The sequence below is a fragment of the Mya arenaria genome, chromosome 10, assembly GCF_026914265.1.
Source record: "Mya arenaria isolate MELC-2E11 chromosome 10, ASM2691426v1".
In the NCBI taxonomy this organism is placed as follows: Eukaryota; Metazoa; Mollusca; class Bivalvia; order Myida; family Myidae; genus Mya; species Mya arenaria.
The window spans coordinates 46,617,114-46,629,400 of NC_069131.1; the positions used below are offsets into that span (position 1 = coordinate 46,617,114).

At 37.0% G+C, this 12,287-nt stretch overlaps 2 protein-coding genes across 6 annotated transcripts in view; one reads left to right on the forward strand and one right to left on the reverse strand.

Annotated features, from left to right (window-relative positions):
- The first annotated feature begins 586 nt into the window (after positions 1-586).
- Positions 587-5,321, forward strand: LOC128206494 (cathepsin B-like). 4 transcript variants are annotated; one of them, XM_052909004.1, is made up of 9 exons: positions 609-758; positions 947-1,058; positions 1,408-1,535; positions 1,893-2,108; positions 2,272-2,387; positions 2,971-3,055; positions 3,226-3,370; positions 3,746-3,859; positions 4,711-5,321. In XM_052909004.1, the coding sequence occupies exons 3-9, from the start codon at positions 1,410-1,412 to the stop codon at positions 4,917-4,919; spliced, it is 1,011 nt and encodes a 336-aa protein (XP_052764964.1). In that variant the 5' UTR covers positions 609-758; positions 947-1,058; positions 1,408-1,409; the 3' UTR covers positions 4,920-5,321. The 4 variants fall into 4 exon arrangements, with proteins under 4 accessions (XP_052764965.1, XP_052764962.1, XP_052764964.1 ...); XM_052909003.1 differs by having other exon boundaries at positions 610-758; positions 947-1,015; XM_052909005.1 differs by lacking the exon at positions 947-1,058 and having other exon boundaries at positions 587-691.
- Positions 5,322-7,062: 1,741 nt separating this feature from the next.
- Positions 7,063-12,287, reverse strand: part of LOC128205542 (serine/threonine-protein kinase RIO3-like) — a 30,697-nt gene continuing 25,472 nt past the window's right edge. For both annotated transcript variants that reach the window (XM_052907274.1, XM_052907275.1), the window contains exons 11-12: positions 11,772-11,876; positions 7,063-10,315 (exon numbers count right to left, since the gene is read on the reverse strand). In XM_052907274.1, coding sequence (XP_052763234.1) covers positions 10,019-10,315; positions 11,772-11,876 — 402 coding nt within the window. In that variant the 3' untranslated portion in view covers positions 7,063-10,018. The remainder of the gene's footprint in view (positions 10,316-11,771; positions 11,877-12,287) is intronic.

The following is a 12,287-nucleotide window of genomic DNA, read 5'->3' on the forward strand; positions in this document are numbered from 1 at the left end:
AAACTCAGGGTAATCAATTTTGGACATAAGTCCACAAACATTTATAAAGGCTAGTTTCACAACTCTGGTATCAACAGACAAACAATATGAAGTATGGTCGACATTATTAGTAAAAGTGATACAATTATCATCAATACTAAAGTTTGAGGCAGCTGCATCAAGTGTTTTAGCAACACCATTATTTGTAAAATCTACAGACTAATCAACAGATTTATGAAAACTGGGAGTATTAATTACAGTTTGACTATCTTGCACAGTTTGAACACATAATGAATTTACATGACTAGAATTAATATGTAATGGATAAACAGAATTATCTAAACAATTCACAAAATTCTCATTTGTAGTAACATCAGACAAACAACTTGACATACATGTATGAACATGATCATTGCTAGTGGTAATAGTACATTTGATATTACTAGAACTTGTAACCTTTGCAACATTACTTGTAACATTAATATGTTTACGTGGTTTCAGATATGATTGTTTCCACACTCGATTTGATCGATTTCATTCGTTTTAATCGATTTGAAGTTTGCCTGATAAAATAGTATTATGTAACCTATTTAGCTGTCACATATTGAACGGAATGTTATCTGTACACGGTCATGTGATTTTCATGTGACCTGGATGATCACATGAGTTTAACTTTTGTACTTATCTACGGGCGAGCAGGCTTTATATAAAGGTAGATACCATCGTTTTCTGTTGAAAAGTTCGTTCTACCGTACAGACAAAGGATATAAACAACTTTGGTAAATATTTGATGATCTGATAAATTTATTACTATTTGAGTATTTCCTAGACCTAGAAAGGCTAGATTTATATTCGGCACTGACATCAGCAATATACACGTATATGTATACTATATGCTTATATCGTCAACATGTTGACCAGGAAGTGTTTATATATGTCAGTAAAATGAAATATCTATTGTTTACAGACGAGAGAACACCCAAGCACTTGGATTGGCTTATTATACTGTAGTATACGTTTAGGCAAAGTTTTTTTTGTAAGCTACCCTGAAGTTTGGCATAATCACTCAGTACTGTACGGTATAGTACATGTTTATATCGTAAATTTGGGCAAATTTTGGGATATTGAATTTAATGACAGTTCAGGAAACAATACTGAAAATTTCAGGACAATATCTCAAAAATTGACCAAGAATAGTTAACACTAGCAAGACCATGAATCGAGCATTTTGAAAACTAGAGATTTAAAATCAATCTTAAATCATAATTGATGATCTGACAAAAGTAATCGGTCAAGCATTTTTTTAATTTTCGATTATGTAATCAAAATACAAAGATTACATTGATTTGAATGCAACCTTAAAATAAACAGGTTATGAATTTATGTACTAAAATTTTATTCTTTGCTCTAGCTAAACTTTTTTTTCAGCAATGAAGGCGTTTATTCTCCTGCTGACAGTTGGGACAGCTTGCTGTCTGAAGTTTGACTTCCATGATCATTACTTCACGGAGGCATTTGTTAACTACCATAACTCAAGGTCTGATGTCACATGGAAGGTACATGTTTAAAATAACAATAACCAATAATCAGCTTGAGCTTTGACAATTAATGTGTCAGGGAGGTGGCATAATCATGGCACAATAATTTGCAAAGACAGTTTTTAACAAATATGTAAGTCATAGATTTGAGTAAAGAATGATGTCCATTTACTTAATATCCAGCTTGAATCTTTAATGAAATATTTGCTGTCAATTATTTTTCTTAGATACTGTCAATTGAAATTATAATTCTCAGAATCACTACCAAATCACTGGTTTAGGTAATGAAAAGATGGAAATGATGCAGAAGGGACTCAAATTCCTGAAATAGAAATTATAGAATTCCCGTTCAGCAATGACATCTTTTTTCACTAGGCTACGACAGAGAACTTCAAGAATGTTCCAGCAGTTGGCAGAATGAACTACGTTAAGGACCTTTGTGGAACTTTTTCTGCCCCGGAAGATCAGCGGCTCCCTGTTAAGGATATCGAGGTCACAAGCGTCCCAGACTCATTCGATGCCCGTACCCAGTGGCCGAACTGCCCATCCTTGAAGGAGGTTCGAGACCAGGGTGCCTGTGGATCATGCTGGGTAAGTGAAGGAAGTTTGATAATCTTTAATACTTAAAGATTATTGTATGGCAAAAACACTGTATCTTCTTTTGTGTGTTTTGGGGCAATTTCATTCGCAAAAACTTGTAAGGAGAGGTCTGGAATACATTTGGTGTGTGTTATATGTGTCACATTTTCACCAGGCTTTTGGGTGTGTCGAGGCTGCCACGGATAGAATTTGCGTGCAGTCCGGAGGAAAGATGAACTTCCACATCTCTGCTGAGGACCTAACCAGCTGTTGCCACACTTGCGGAAATGGGTCTGTTCCCAGTTGTCATGTAAAATTATTGTTAAACTGTTGGCATTCATTCACTCAAAAAGAATCAGTATTAGAGGTGAGAGTGGAATAGGTGTCTGTCTCTCACCCAAGATGTGTACTTTCACATAGCCTTTTAAAAAGGACACTATACTGGTTTCTACCCTTGAAACAGAGTGATTCATATCAGCTGTCAGCTGGCTTCATAATCAAGCTGAAATAAATTGGTATAGATTAAAAAACGAATCGGAAAATGGATCTGTACTCGATATACATCCAAACATTGTCATAGATCCTGCTGCATTGATATGTTTACATGTCTAATGAAGAACTCCACTACTTCTGCCATTTGGTAATGGCTCTGTACTCTGCATTAAAGATCTTACATGTAGTGTTGCTTTTGAAGAAAACTTTTAGTATTGCTGACCCAGATATAAAATTTATTGGAATGAAAAAAAAAAACAGACAATTTTTTTGTTTGTTTCCCCAACAAAGTTGAAAAGCTATTAAAAAATAAAAAGATATAAGTAATAAAAAAAATCTTGTTACGTTCAATACTAGTAAAGGTTTATATATTTATATGTAGATGTAATGGAGGATTCCTGGAGGGTGCCTGGAACTATTTGAAACATGATGGTCTTGTAACTGGTGGACAGTACAACAGCAAACAGGTCTGTCACCAAGGTCAATGTAATTTGTTTTGAAAAGATGACTACTGTTTAATTGTTCTTTAATACCATACAGCACATGTGTTTACATGTAGAATATAGTGGGAACTCAGGATTTTATGTATTTTAATTTTCATGATGGAAAATTAATTTTCTTCATTTGTTTCCACCAGGGTTGCCAGCCATACGAGATTAAGGCATGCGATCACCACGTCGTTGGCAAACTTGCCCCATGCAAGGGAGATGGCCCCACGCCCCGCTGTAAAAAAACCTGTGAGGCGGGATATAACAACACATTTGAGAAGGACAAGCACTATGGTATGTACTGTTGGGGCTGATTTTGCCAACATTCAGAAGCCTATAATTAAGCTTATCCCACTATTTCTCATGACTGTTTAAAAAACAGGATGTATTATGAGATCAACCAACAATGATGAGTGGTAGGATGGCGACCAGCAATTTTGTTTGCTCTCAAACTTCACCTTTTTTCATCTGATCTTTAACCAAGCATGGCTAAAATGTTAATGGACATATTTTCTCACACAAGCTTAACAACTCTTGGGTTATTGCCCTTTTATTGTTCAAAATAGACATTTTCATTTTCAATCTTTTTATTTGTCCATTTTTCTTCCATTCCAGAACAAACAAACAAGGATTCTTTGAATTGTCTTTTACTTCTTTTTGTAATTTCAGCCACGTCTGCCTATGCTGTGGAGGGTGTTGAGAAGATTCAAACAGAAATCATGACCAACGGTCCTGTAGAGGCTGCGTTCACTGTGTATGCTGATTTCCCAACCTACAAGTCAGGTAGGGATCTTAATTATTCATCAGTTTCGTAACCACCTGTATGAAACATGTCACATGGAATGGGTATGCATATATTTAGGTTATTTGAATAATAATTTATCAAACACTCTTTTATTTCTTATCAAAAAAAGAAGAAGTGAGAGTTACAGATGAAAGGAGGCTCTTTCATGGCCTCTCCAATTGGATGTTCAGTTATCACCCATAAAGCAACAGATATATGCATGATTAATACCAGCTTATTCTTAAGCTTTTGTCACAATTTAGCTGAACAGTTCAGTCACCCAAACATTATCAGTGCATCATAATAAACGTTGAGAGTGGTCTAGTGGTATAGGTCTCTGCCTCTCACCCAAGAGGTTGTGGGTTAGATCAACACCCGGGTGATAGTGGTCTAGTGGTAAAGGTGACTGCCTCTCACCAAACAGGTTGTCAGTTGGACCCCCACCAGAGAGTGGTCTAATGGTATAGGTGTCTGCCTCTCACCCAAGAGTTTGTGGGTTCGACCCTCACCAGGGTGAGAGTGATCTAGTGGTCAGGCTTTCACCCAAGAACTTTTGGATTCGACCCCCACCGGGATGAGAGTGGTCTAGTGGTATAGGGATCTGCTTCTCAACCTTGGAAGAGGTTGTAGGTTCGATCCCCACCGGGGTGAGAGTGGTCTATTGGTAATTTAACATTTTAGTAAATGGCAAGCAACACCGTTTAAAATGATAACAGAATTAAGTGGGATCACCAGACCAGAGGAAAGGTGTATTAGAGAACTGGATTATTCCTGGTTACGCCCAGGGTTGGCTGCTTATTGATATCATAAGTTTGAAATTAACCCGACATTGCTATTCCCTTTTTCCCAGGTGTATATCAGCATAAGACTGGGGGTGCCCTTGGAGGCCATGCCATCAAGATTCTGGGCTGGGGCGTAGAGGATAGCACCCCATATTGGCTTGTTGCTAACTCCTGGAACGAGGACTGGGGTGATCAGGGATTCTTCAAGATCTTGCGCGGTCAAGATGAGTGCGGTATCGAGTCCAACATCGTCGCTGGAATGATGAAACTGGCCTAGAACACTAGGGTGACACATGGACATTCCATTCTGGTGCCTGTTATTCCACTTTGGTGCCATTGTTTAACAAAGCTATGCAAGTTTTTGAAGGAAAATATCATTGTCAGAGATTGTTACTTGATAAAAATAACTTGATTGCTTCAACCAAATGTTAATTTCAATGTTTTTTGCCCATCTAACCATTAAGATATGTAAAAGTTTTCAGACAAAATGGGTATTTCATGATTATAATTGTGATAGGTACCTGTAGTGCGCTCCATGGCTGTAAACTGGTAAACTGTGTTTTAAAGCTTTACCTTTATATCATAATTCCTTTATTTAATTGAGATTTTTATATTGTCATCAATATATATATTTTTGATACACATGCTATTGAGTGCAATAAAAAAACTTAATATTTGAGTGATTTGCTCCTTGATAATTGGTGCATCTTGGTTGGCCATTATGTTTACCAAATTGTGGACAATTACTGTTAACAAAACAGGTCAAACAATCAGTGTTCTATATCTGATCTGAAACTAATCGTCTGATAAACCAATTTTGTTAAACAACTTGGACTTTGATTGGTTTTACAATGGTGGTAATCAGAAGTCACATGCTCCATTCACATGAAGAAGAAACCTGCAAAGTCATGAACCTGATTTCAGTTTCAATCTGTGTTTTGACCTGGTATGCAATCAAGATGAACTTATCAGCCTAGACTTCTATCTCCTCTCATATGAAGAAGATCAATATTGAAATGTAGTAAAGTAGCCAAGATAACCTGTAAACAAAAGGCAAATATCTTCAGTAGCATTATATCCAAAAGAGTTACATCATGTGTTCCTTATTTATATCGGTTACTGAAGTTTGTTTATATTTTTTTATGCATGAAAATGTTTTAAGCAGATTTTTTAAATCTCAATCTACCATCTTATGCCTGCGTTTGACTGTTCAATACAAATTTACATCATGTAAACACTTCCTTTCTGGCATTTGAGCAAGTGACAGTCCATTCAAGATTTTATACAAGGTGGTAATTTAATAAATCATTGCCCCAAATCTATATCAATACCATTTTACTTTAAAAGAAGAGCCAGTTTTCCAGCAAAACCAAGGCGCCTCCATCCTATCCTGAGTGACTGGGACAAAGTCTCCCCATAATATAGACTCCTGCTTAAAAACTATAACCCATTTATCTGTTTGAATTTATGAAAATGCCATTCACTTAATTAATCTATACAACTAATACCATTTGTGAATTTAATATATTTTATGTGGAGTGCCATGTATCCCTTTATTTTGTCAAATCTTCATGAAATAACAACTACATAATAATCAGGCTTATATCGAATGTACCTGTTAAAGTTCTATGTTTCATGATAAGGCCAATCATTTTTTTCTTGAGTTCAACAAAATGGTTTCACTGTGATAAATATGTGGAGGGAAACCTGACGTAGAAAGGGAAGGGCAAATGCAAGGCAATGCAAGATAACAGACACATCCTCACCCAAGGACCACAGCTCCCTTAACAATTGCTTAATAAAAACATTATACATAACCAGGCTTCACTCAAGTTGCATCAGTGGTTGCATTACTGTTGAACCAGTAGTTTAAGAGAACTACTAGCTTGGACAAAGTTTTGAGACAACCAGAAAGACATCCGTACATAAAAAAACCCAAAAAACAATTAACATGGTTCCGACAAATAATTTTAGTACATGCTTTCTTGTGGATTAAAGAGATTTATCGGTAAACAAATTGACATTCACCATTTCAAACAGTCAAAATGTAATATTTTTTCCGTTTCTAACCCACTCTCACATCCAATTCAAAGGGCTGCGCAGGCACAGGACTGGGACGATATTTCTGAAATGCAATATATTTCACCTCATCAACACACATGTGCCACTACGTAAAATATAGCTGTTGGTGCTCACTCGATGAAATATATTGCGATCTTTCAGTGAACCAAACAATTCTCCTCTATAAATTGAGTTGATGATTGTTGCCATTCAAGTTTGTTTTTTTCTTTCATGAAAGATTAAATGCAGACATTTGAATATGGTGTAAAGTTATTTAGCTTTGTAGCAATGGCTACATATACAGTATGCCATTTTAAAGAAAATAGTTGGACATTTTCTATGTAAGAAAACAAAACACACACATTTGATCTTTATTAAAACATGTTAGAATTTTCATTATCAATTAATTAATTATTTGTACTATACAGAATGTCAATATTACACACTGTGTCCACACAGTATCAGAATTCATGTGTTGACGCAATATTGCAATACAATGATAAAGAAAAAAGGTGAATGTTGGTTGGTTTTAACACGTTTTTTAACAAGAGATGTCACAGAGACAAGCGCGCTCGACTATTCCGCCGCTTTTGAATGTAAGGATTGAAAAGTTTTGGCGAAACATGCATGCATCACTGTTAGATTAGATGTCAATGCAATACATGGTGTATTGAGATATTAACATAAATGTGGTTCCATGCAAAATATTAACGAGAATTTCTAAGTTTAATAATAAAGGGCCATTATTTGCAAAATACAGTTATCTAACATGGTTATTCAATTAAGTTGGGTGGTTGAATACCATTGTATAAAGTCTCAATGCAATACATGAAATAGTTGCTGAGATATTATCCTATGTGTGCTAACATGCAAGAACTTAACCAGAATTTCTAAGTCGCATAATAAAGGGGCAAAAATTATATATTATAAAAGATAGAGTTATTTTACTTGATTAAATAAGAAGGTTAAAAAGATGGGAGCCTGTGTGTAAAGTTTCAATGCAATACATGATGTATTCGCTGAGGTATTGACTTAAAAGTGGTTACATGCATAAACCTTAACCAGAATTTCTTTGTCAAATAAAAAAGGGGCCATTACTTTAATTTAATGCAAACTGGAGTTATCTTACTTGGATATTTAAGTAGATGGTTGAGTACCATTGTATAAAGTCTCAATGCAATCCATCAAGTAATTGCTGAGATATTAACCTATGTGTGCTTACATGCAAAACCTTAACCAGAATTTCTAAGTCAAATAATAAAGGCCCATTATTTGCATTATATTCAAAAAAGTGTTATCTGGGAATACATATCTAATGTTTCAATGCAATACATAATATATTTGCTGAGATATTGACTTAAATGTGGTTACATGCAAAACCTTAACCAGAATAATAAAGGGCAATTATTTTGCATTAAATGCAAACTAGAGTTATCTAACTTGTTTAATTAAGTAGGTTGGATGGTTGACTACCATTGTATCAAGTCTCAATGCAACACCTCAAGTAGTTGTTGAGATATTAACCTATGTGTGCTTACACGCAAAACCTTAACCAGAATTTCTTAGTCGAATAATAAAGGGCAATTATTTGCATTAAATGGAAACTAAAGTTATCTAACTTGGTTAATTTAGTAGGTTGGATGGTTGAGTACCATTGTATCAAGTATCAATGCAATACCTCAAGTAGTTGCTGAGAAATTAACCTATGTGTGCTTACACGCAAAACCTTAACCAGAATTTCTAAGTCGAATAATAAAGGCCTATAATTTGCATTATATTCAAATAATTGTTATCTAACTTCATTAATTTAGTATGTAAGATAGTTGGGAATACATATCCAAAGTTTCAATGCAATAATTGATGTTTTTACTGAGATAATGACTTAAAGGTGCTTATATGCAAAACCTTAACCAAGGTGGAGCCAACGCCGACGCCAGGGCGAGTAGTATAGCTCTCCTTATTCTTCGAATAGTCGAGCTAAAAATTCTACATTATGTTTTAATTATATTGAATTATTAATATAGGAATGAAATAAACAAGATACATTGGCCACTGGATATGTGGGGATGTACCAACTCTCATTCATGCAGGAAGTAACAGTATAAAGACTTGATGCAAACATCATCACATAATATACAGATAAACCAACTAACATTTGTACCTTTAACATTTTACCTGATGTCTGTATGAAGTCAACTTTCCATCACCAAACAACATCATCACAGTCTATTTTATGTATAAAATATACATACATTTCTGAGGGCGTGAACATGTTGACCTCCACAAAATGTATTTAAGTTTTGAACATACTATGAAGTAGTGTTTGAAAATCAGACTCCATTTGCTATCGTTAATCAAATCGAATCGGACCAAGTATTTCGATTTACTATCGGACAATAATCGAAAGCTTATAAGTTATAATATAATTTAGGAATACATTCTTTATAGTATAACCATGATCATTTAAATGGTTTAACCTGGAATCAGCAGGTGTGATGCTATAATCATGCTTCATGCAACAGTAAGTATAACCTTTTTCTGTCTTTAATAACATGATGCAAAACATAACAACAAAACACATATGTGAACTTAATTATTGCACATCAATTGCAAAATGATGCTTACCGCATCAAGTCAGTTATCTTAGCATTTTATCCTAACATTTTATCCATGTAAAAGCATATTAATTATTTGTTAACCAGCTCATCATCCAATAACCGGTAATATCGAAGATTTTATTAAAATATCCTAATTTCATAAAACTTTCACAAAAAAGTAAATTTGTTAATAACAAACGATACAAAAAAGGTTTCAAAAACAGAATGCATCGAGCTGGGATCCCCGATATTTGCAGGTAAGACCGGACCCACTACACCATAGCGATAGATTATTGAGGTTTTATGAAATATATAAACAATTAAATTAAAAACAATTTGTAATTTTGGGAGAGTTTGTCAGTTTTTAAGCAAAAGTATTTACATTCACCGCACTCTACTTTTACCGCATAAAAAAATACGTAGTTACCGGAAGTTACATTAGCGACATCGTTTTTGGACAACCACTATCGACTGTCGCAGACATAGCATTGTCAGCGACGATTCATCAATGTACTCGATAATCGTTTCATCACTACTATGAAGTGTTATTTTGACAATAAACCAACATTTTGTTTTCATTGTTTATATTGACATATATACTATTAGACATAAAACATGTTCAATAATCAGTTGTACACTCTGTCCTGTGATGAAGTTCTGTAACATGCGATATTGTAAAACAATAAGTAGACATATCCTGCACAAATCTTTAACTAGTTTACTCTGTGTCCTCTTTCTTATGTACACCTTCTTGTACACTTTCAGTCAAATCATTACTTCTTTCAATACAAACGTTATCACTTGATTTACTTGTATCATTTACACCAAGTTCCAATTTGTCATTATTTTCATCGAAATCTTCCTCTTCATTACTCTCACTGTCGGAAATGTGAAGAATATTGAAGTCTGATCTGTCCTGAATGGATTGCTCAAAGAAGAAGTCAAAGGGGTAGTTTTTATCGCTGGCCTGATGAGCTAGAAGCTCTTCACTCTTCTCTTTCCCATATCTTTGCACCTGGAATATCAAATATCTATATAAACATGTTACATTAATGTGTTACAAGCCAAATGAAAGTGTTTGTTCTTCATTTTGGGAATGGGGCCGTGGCCTTTCTCATTGGGAGTGGGGCCGTGGCCTTTCTCATTGGGAGTGGGGCCGAGGCCTTTCTCATTGGGAGTGGGGCCGTGGCCTTTCTCATTGGTAGTGGGGCCGAGGCCTTTCTCATTGGGAGTGGGGCCGAGGCCTTTCTCATTGGGAGTGGGGCCGTGGCCTTTCTCATTGGGAGTGGGGCCGTGGCCTTTCTCATTGGGAGTGGGGCCGTGGCCTTTCTCACTGGGAGTGGGGCCGTGGCCTTTCTCACTGGGAGTGGGGCCGTGGCCTTTCTCACTGGGAGTGGGGCCGTGGCCTTTCTCACTGGGAGTGGGGCCGTGGCCTTTCTCACTGGGAGTGGGGCCGTGGCCTTTCTCACTGGGAGTGGGGCCGTGGCCTTTCTCACTGGGAGTGGGGCCGTGGCCTTTCTCACTGGGAGAGGGGCCGTGGCCTTTCTCACTGGGAGTGGGGCCGTGGCCTTCTCACTGGGAGTGGGGCCGTGGCCTTTCTCACTGGGAGTGGGGCCGTGGCCTTTCTCACTGGGAGTGGGGCCGTGGCCTTTCTCACTGGGAGTGGGGCCGTGGCCTTTCTCACTGGGAGTGGGGCCGTGGCCTTTCTCACTGGGAGTGGGGCCGTGGCCTTTCTCACTGGGAATGGGGCCGTGGCCTTTCTCATTGGGAATTGGGCGAGTGGGGCCGTGGCCTTTCTCATTGGGAATGGGGCCGTGGCCTTTCTAATTGGGAATGGGGCCGTGGCCTTTCTCACTGGGAGTGGGGCCATGGCCTTTCTCATTGGGAATGGGGCCGTGGCCTTTCTCATTGGGAATGGGGCCGTGGCCTTTCTCATTGGGAATGGGGCGAGTGGGGCCGTGGCCTTTCTCATTGGGAATGGGGTGAGTGGGGCTGTGGCCTTTCTCATTGGGAATGGGGCTGTGGCCTTTCTAATTGGGAGTGGGGCCGTGGCCTTTCTCATTGGGAATGGGGCCGAGGCCTTTCTCATTGGGAGTGGGGCCGTGGCTTTTCTCATTGGGAATGGGGCCGTGGCCTTTCTCATTGGGAATGGTGCCCAAGGTCTTTCTCATTTGGAAAAATATGTGACTTTGACAATAATGGGGAATTCCAATATTTTGTAGAAAGTAACAATCTAAACACTTAAATTATAGCTAGAAAAGATGAAATAATGTTGTTCTTTTCGCCAATTAAAAGCAACTCTTCAGAAAGAGCTGTTGTAGGATAGTGCACTCAGCTTTAATGACCAAAAAGTTGTTATAAAATTATTTTGGTAAATTTTATTTTTCTACACAAAAGTATAAAAGTATTGGGTAGGTAACAAGGCAATCATATAAAGATACATCTCAGATATATTCAATATATTATGTTACCTGTGAGACAAAGTCTGATCCCTGACCATGAATGTCCAGCTTGGTGACCTTGTTAAACATTCTCTCTGCTGACAGCACCTTGTGGACGCCACACTTCATGAAAAACTGTTGGAAATAAAACAGAGATAATATAACTATGGTGTTCAAAGGTAATCAAAGATACATGAACACTTACATTTAAAATTCCACATCATTATTGATTCTTAGCTTCATTTCTGATGAAAACATTCGGTCCTTACAATACCACATGCATGTAATCTGAAAAGTTGAGTTTTGAAGACTGTAGTGCACTAACACAGGCTTTTGCCCACCTTGACCCCAAAAAACGTTGAAATCATTCTCAAAATTTCGTCAGTTATTAAAGCCCCTTACTCTATGATTTTTGTCATTGTATTTGCTGATGTTGACAAATAAAGATAAAAATAACTGGTTGATTTAGGCCTCTTGAAGGTTTTAATACATTCAAAAGAACAATAAACTTTCAAATGTTGACAATTTTCATGTCAAAATTAGCTG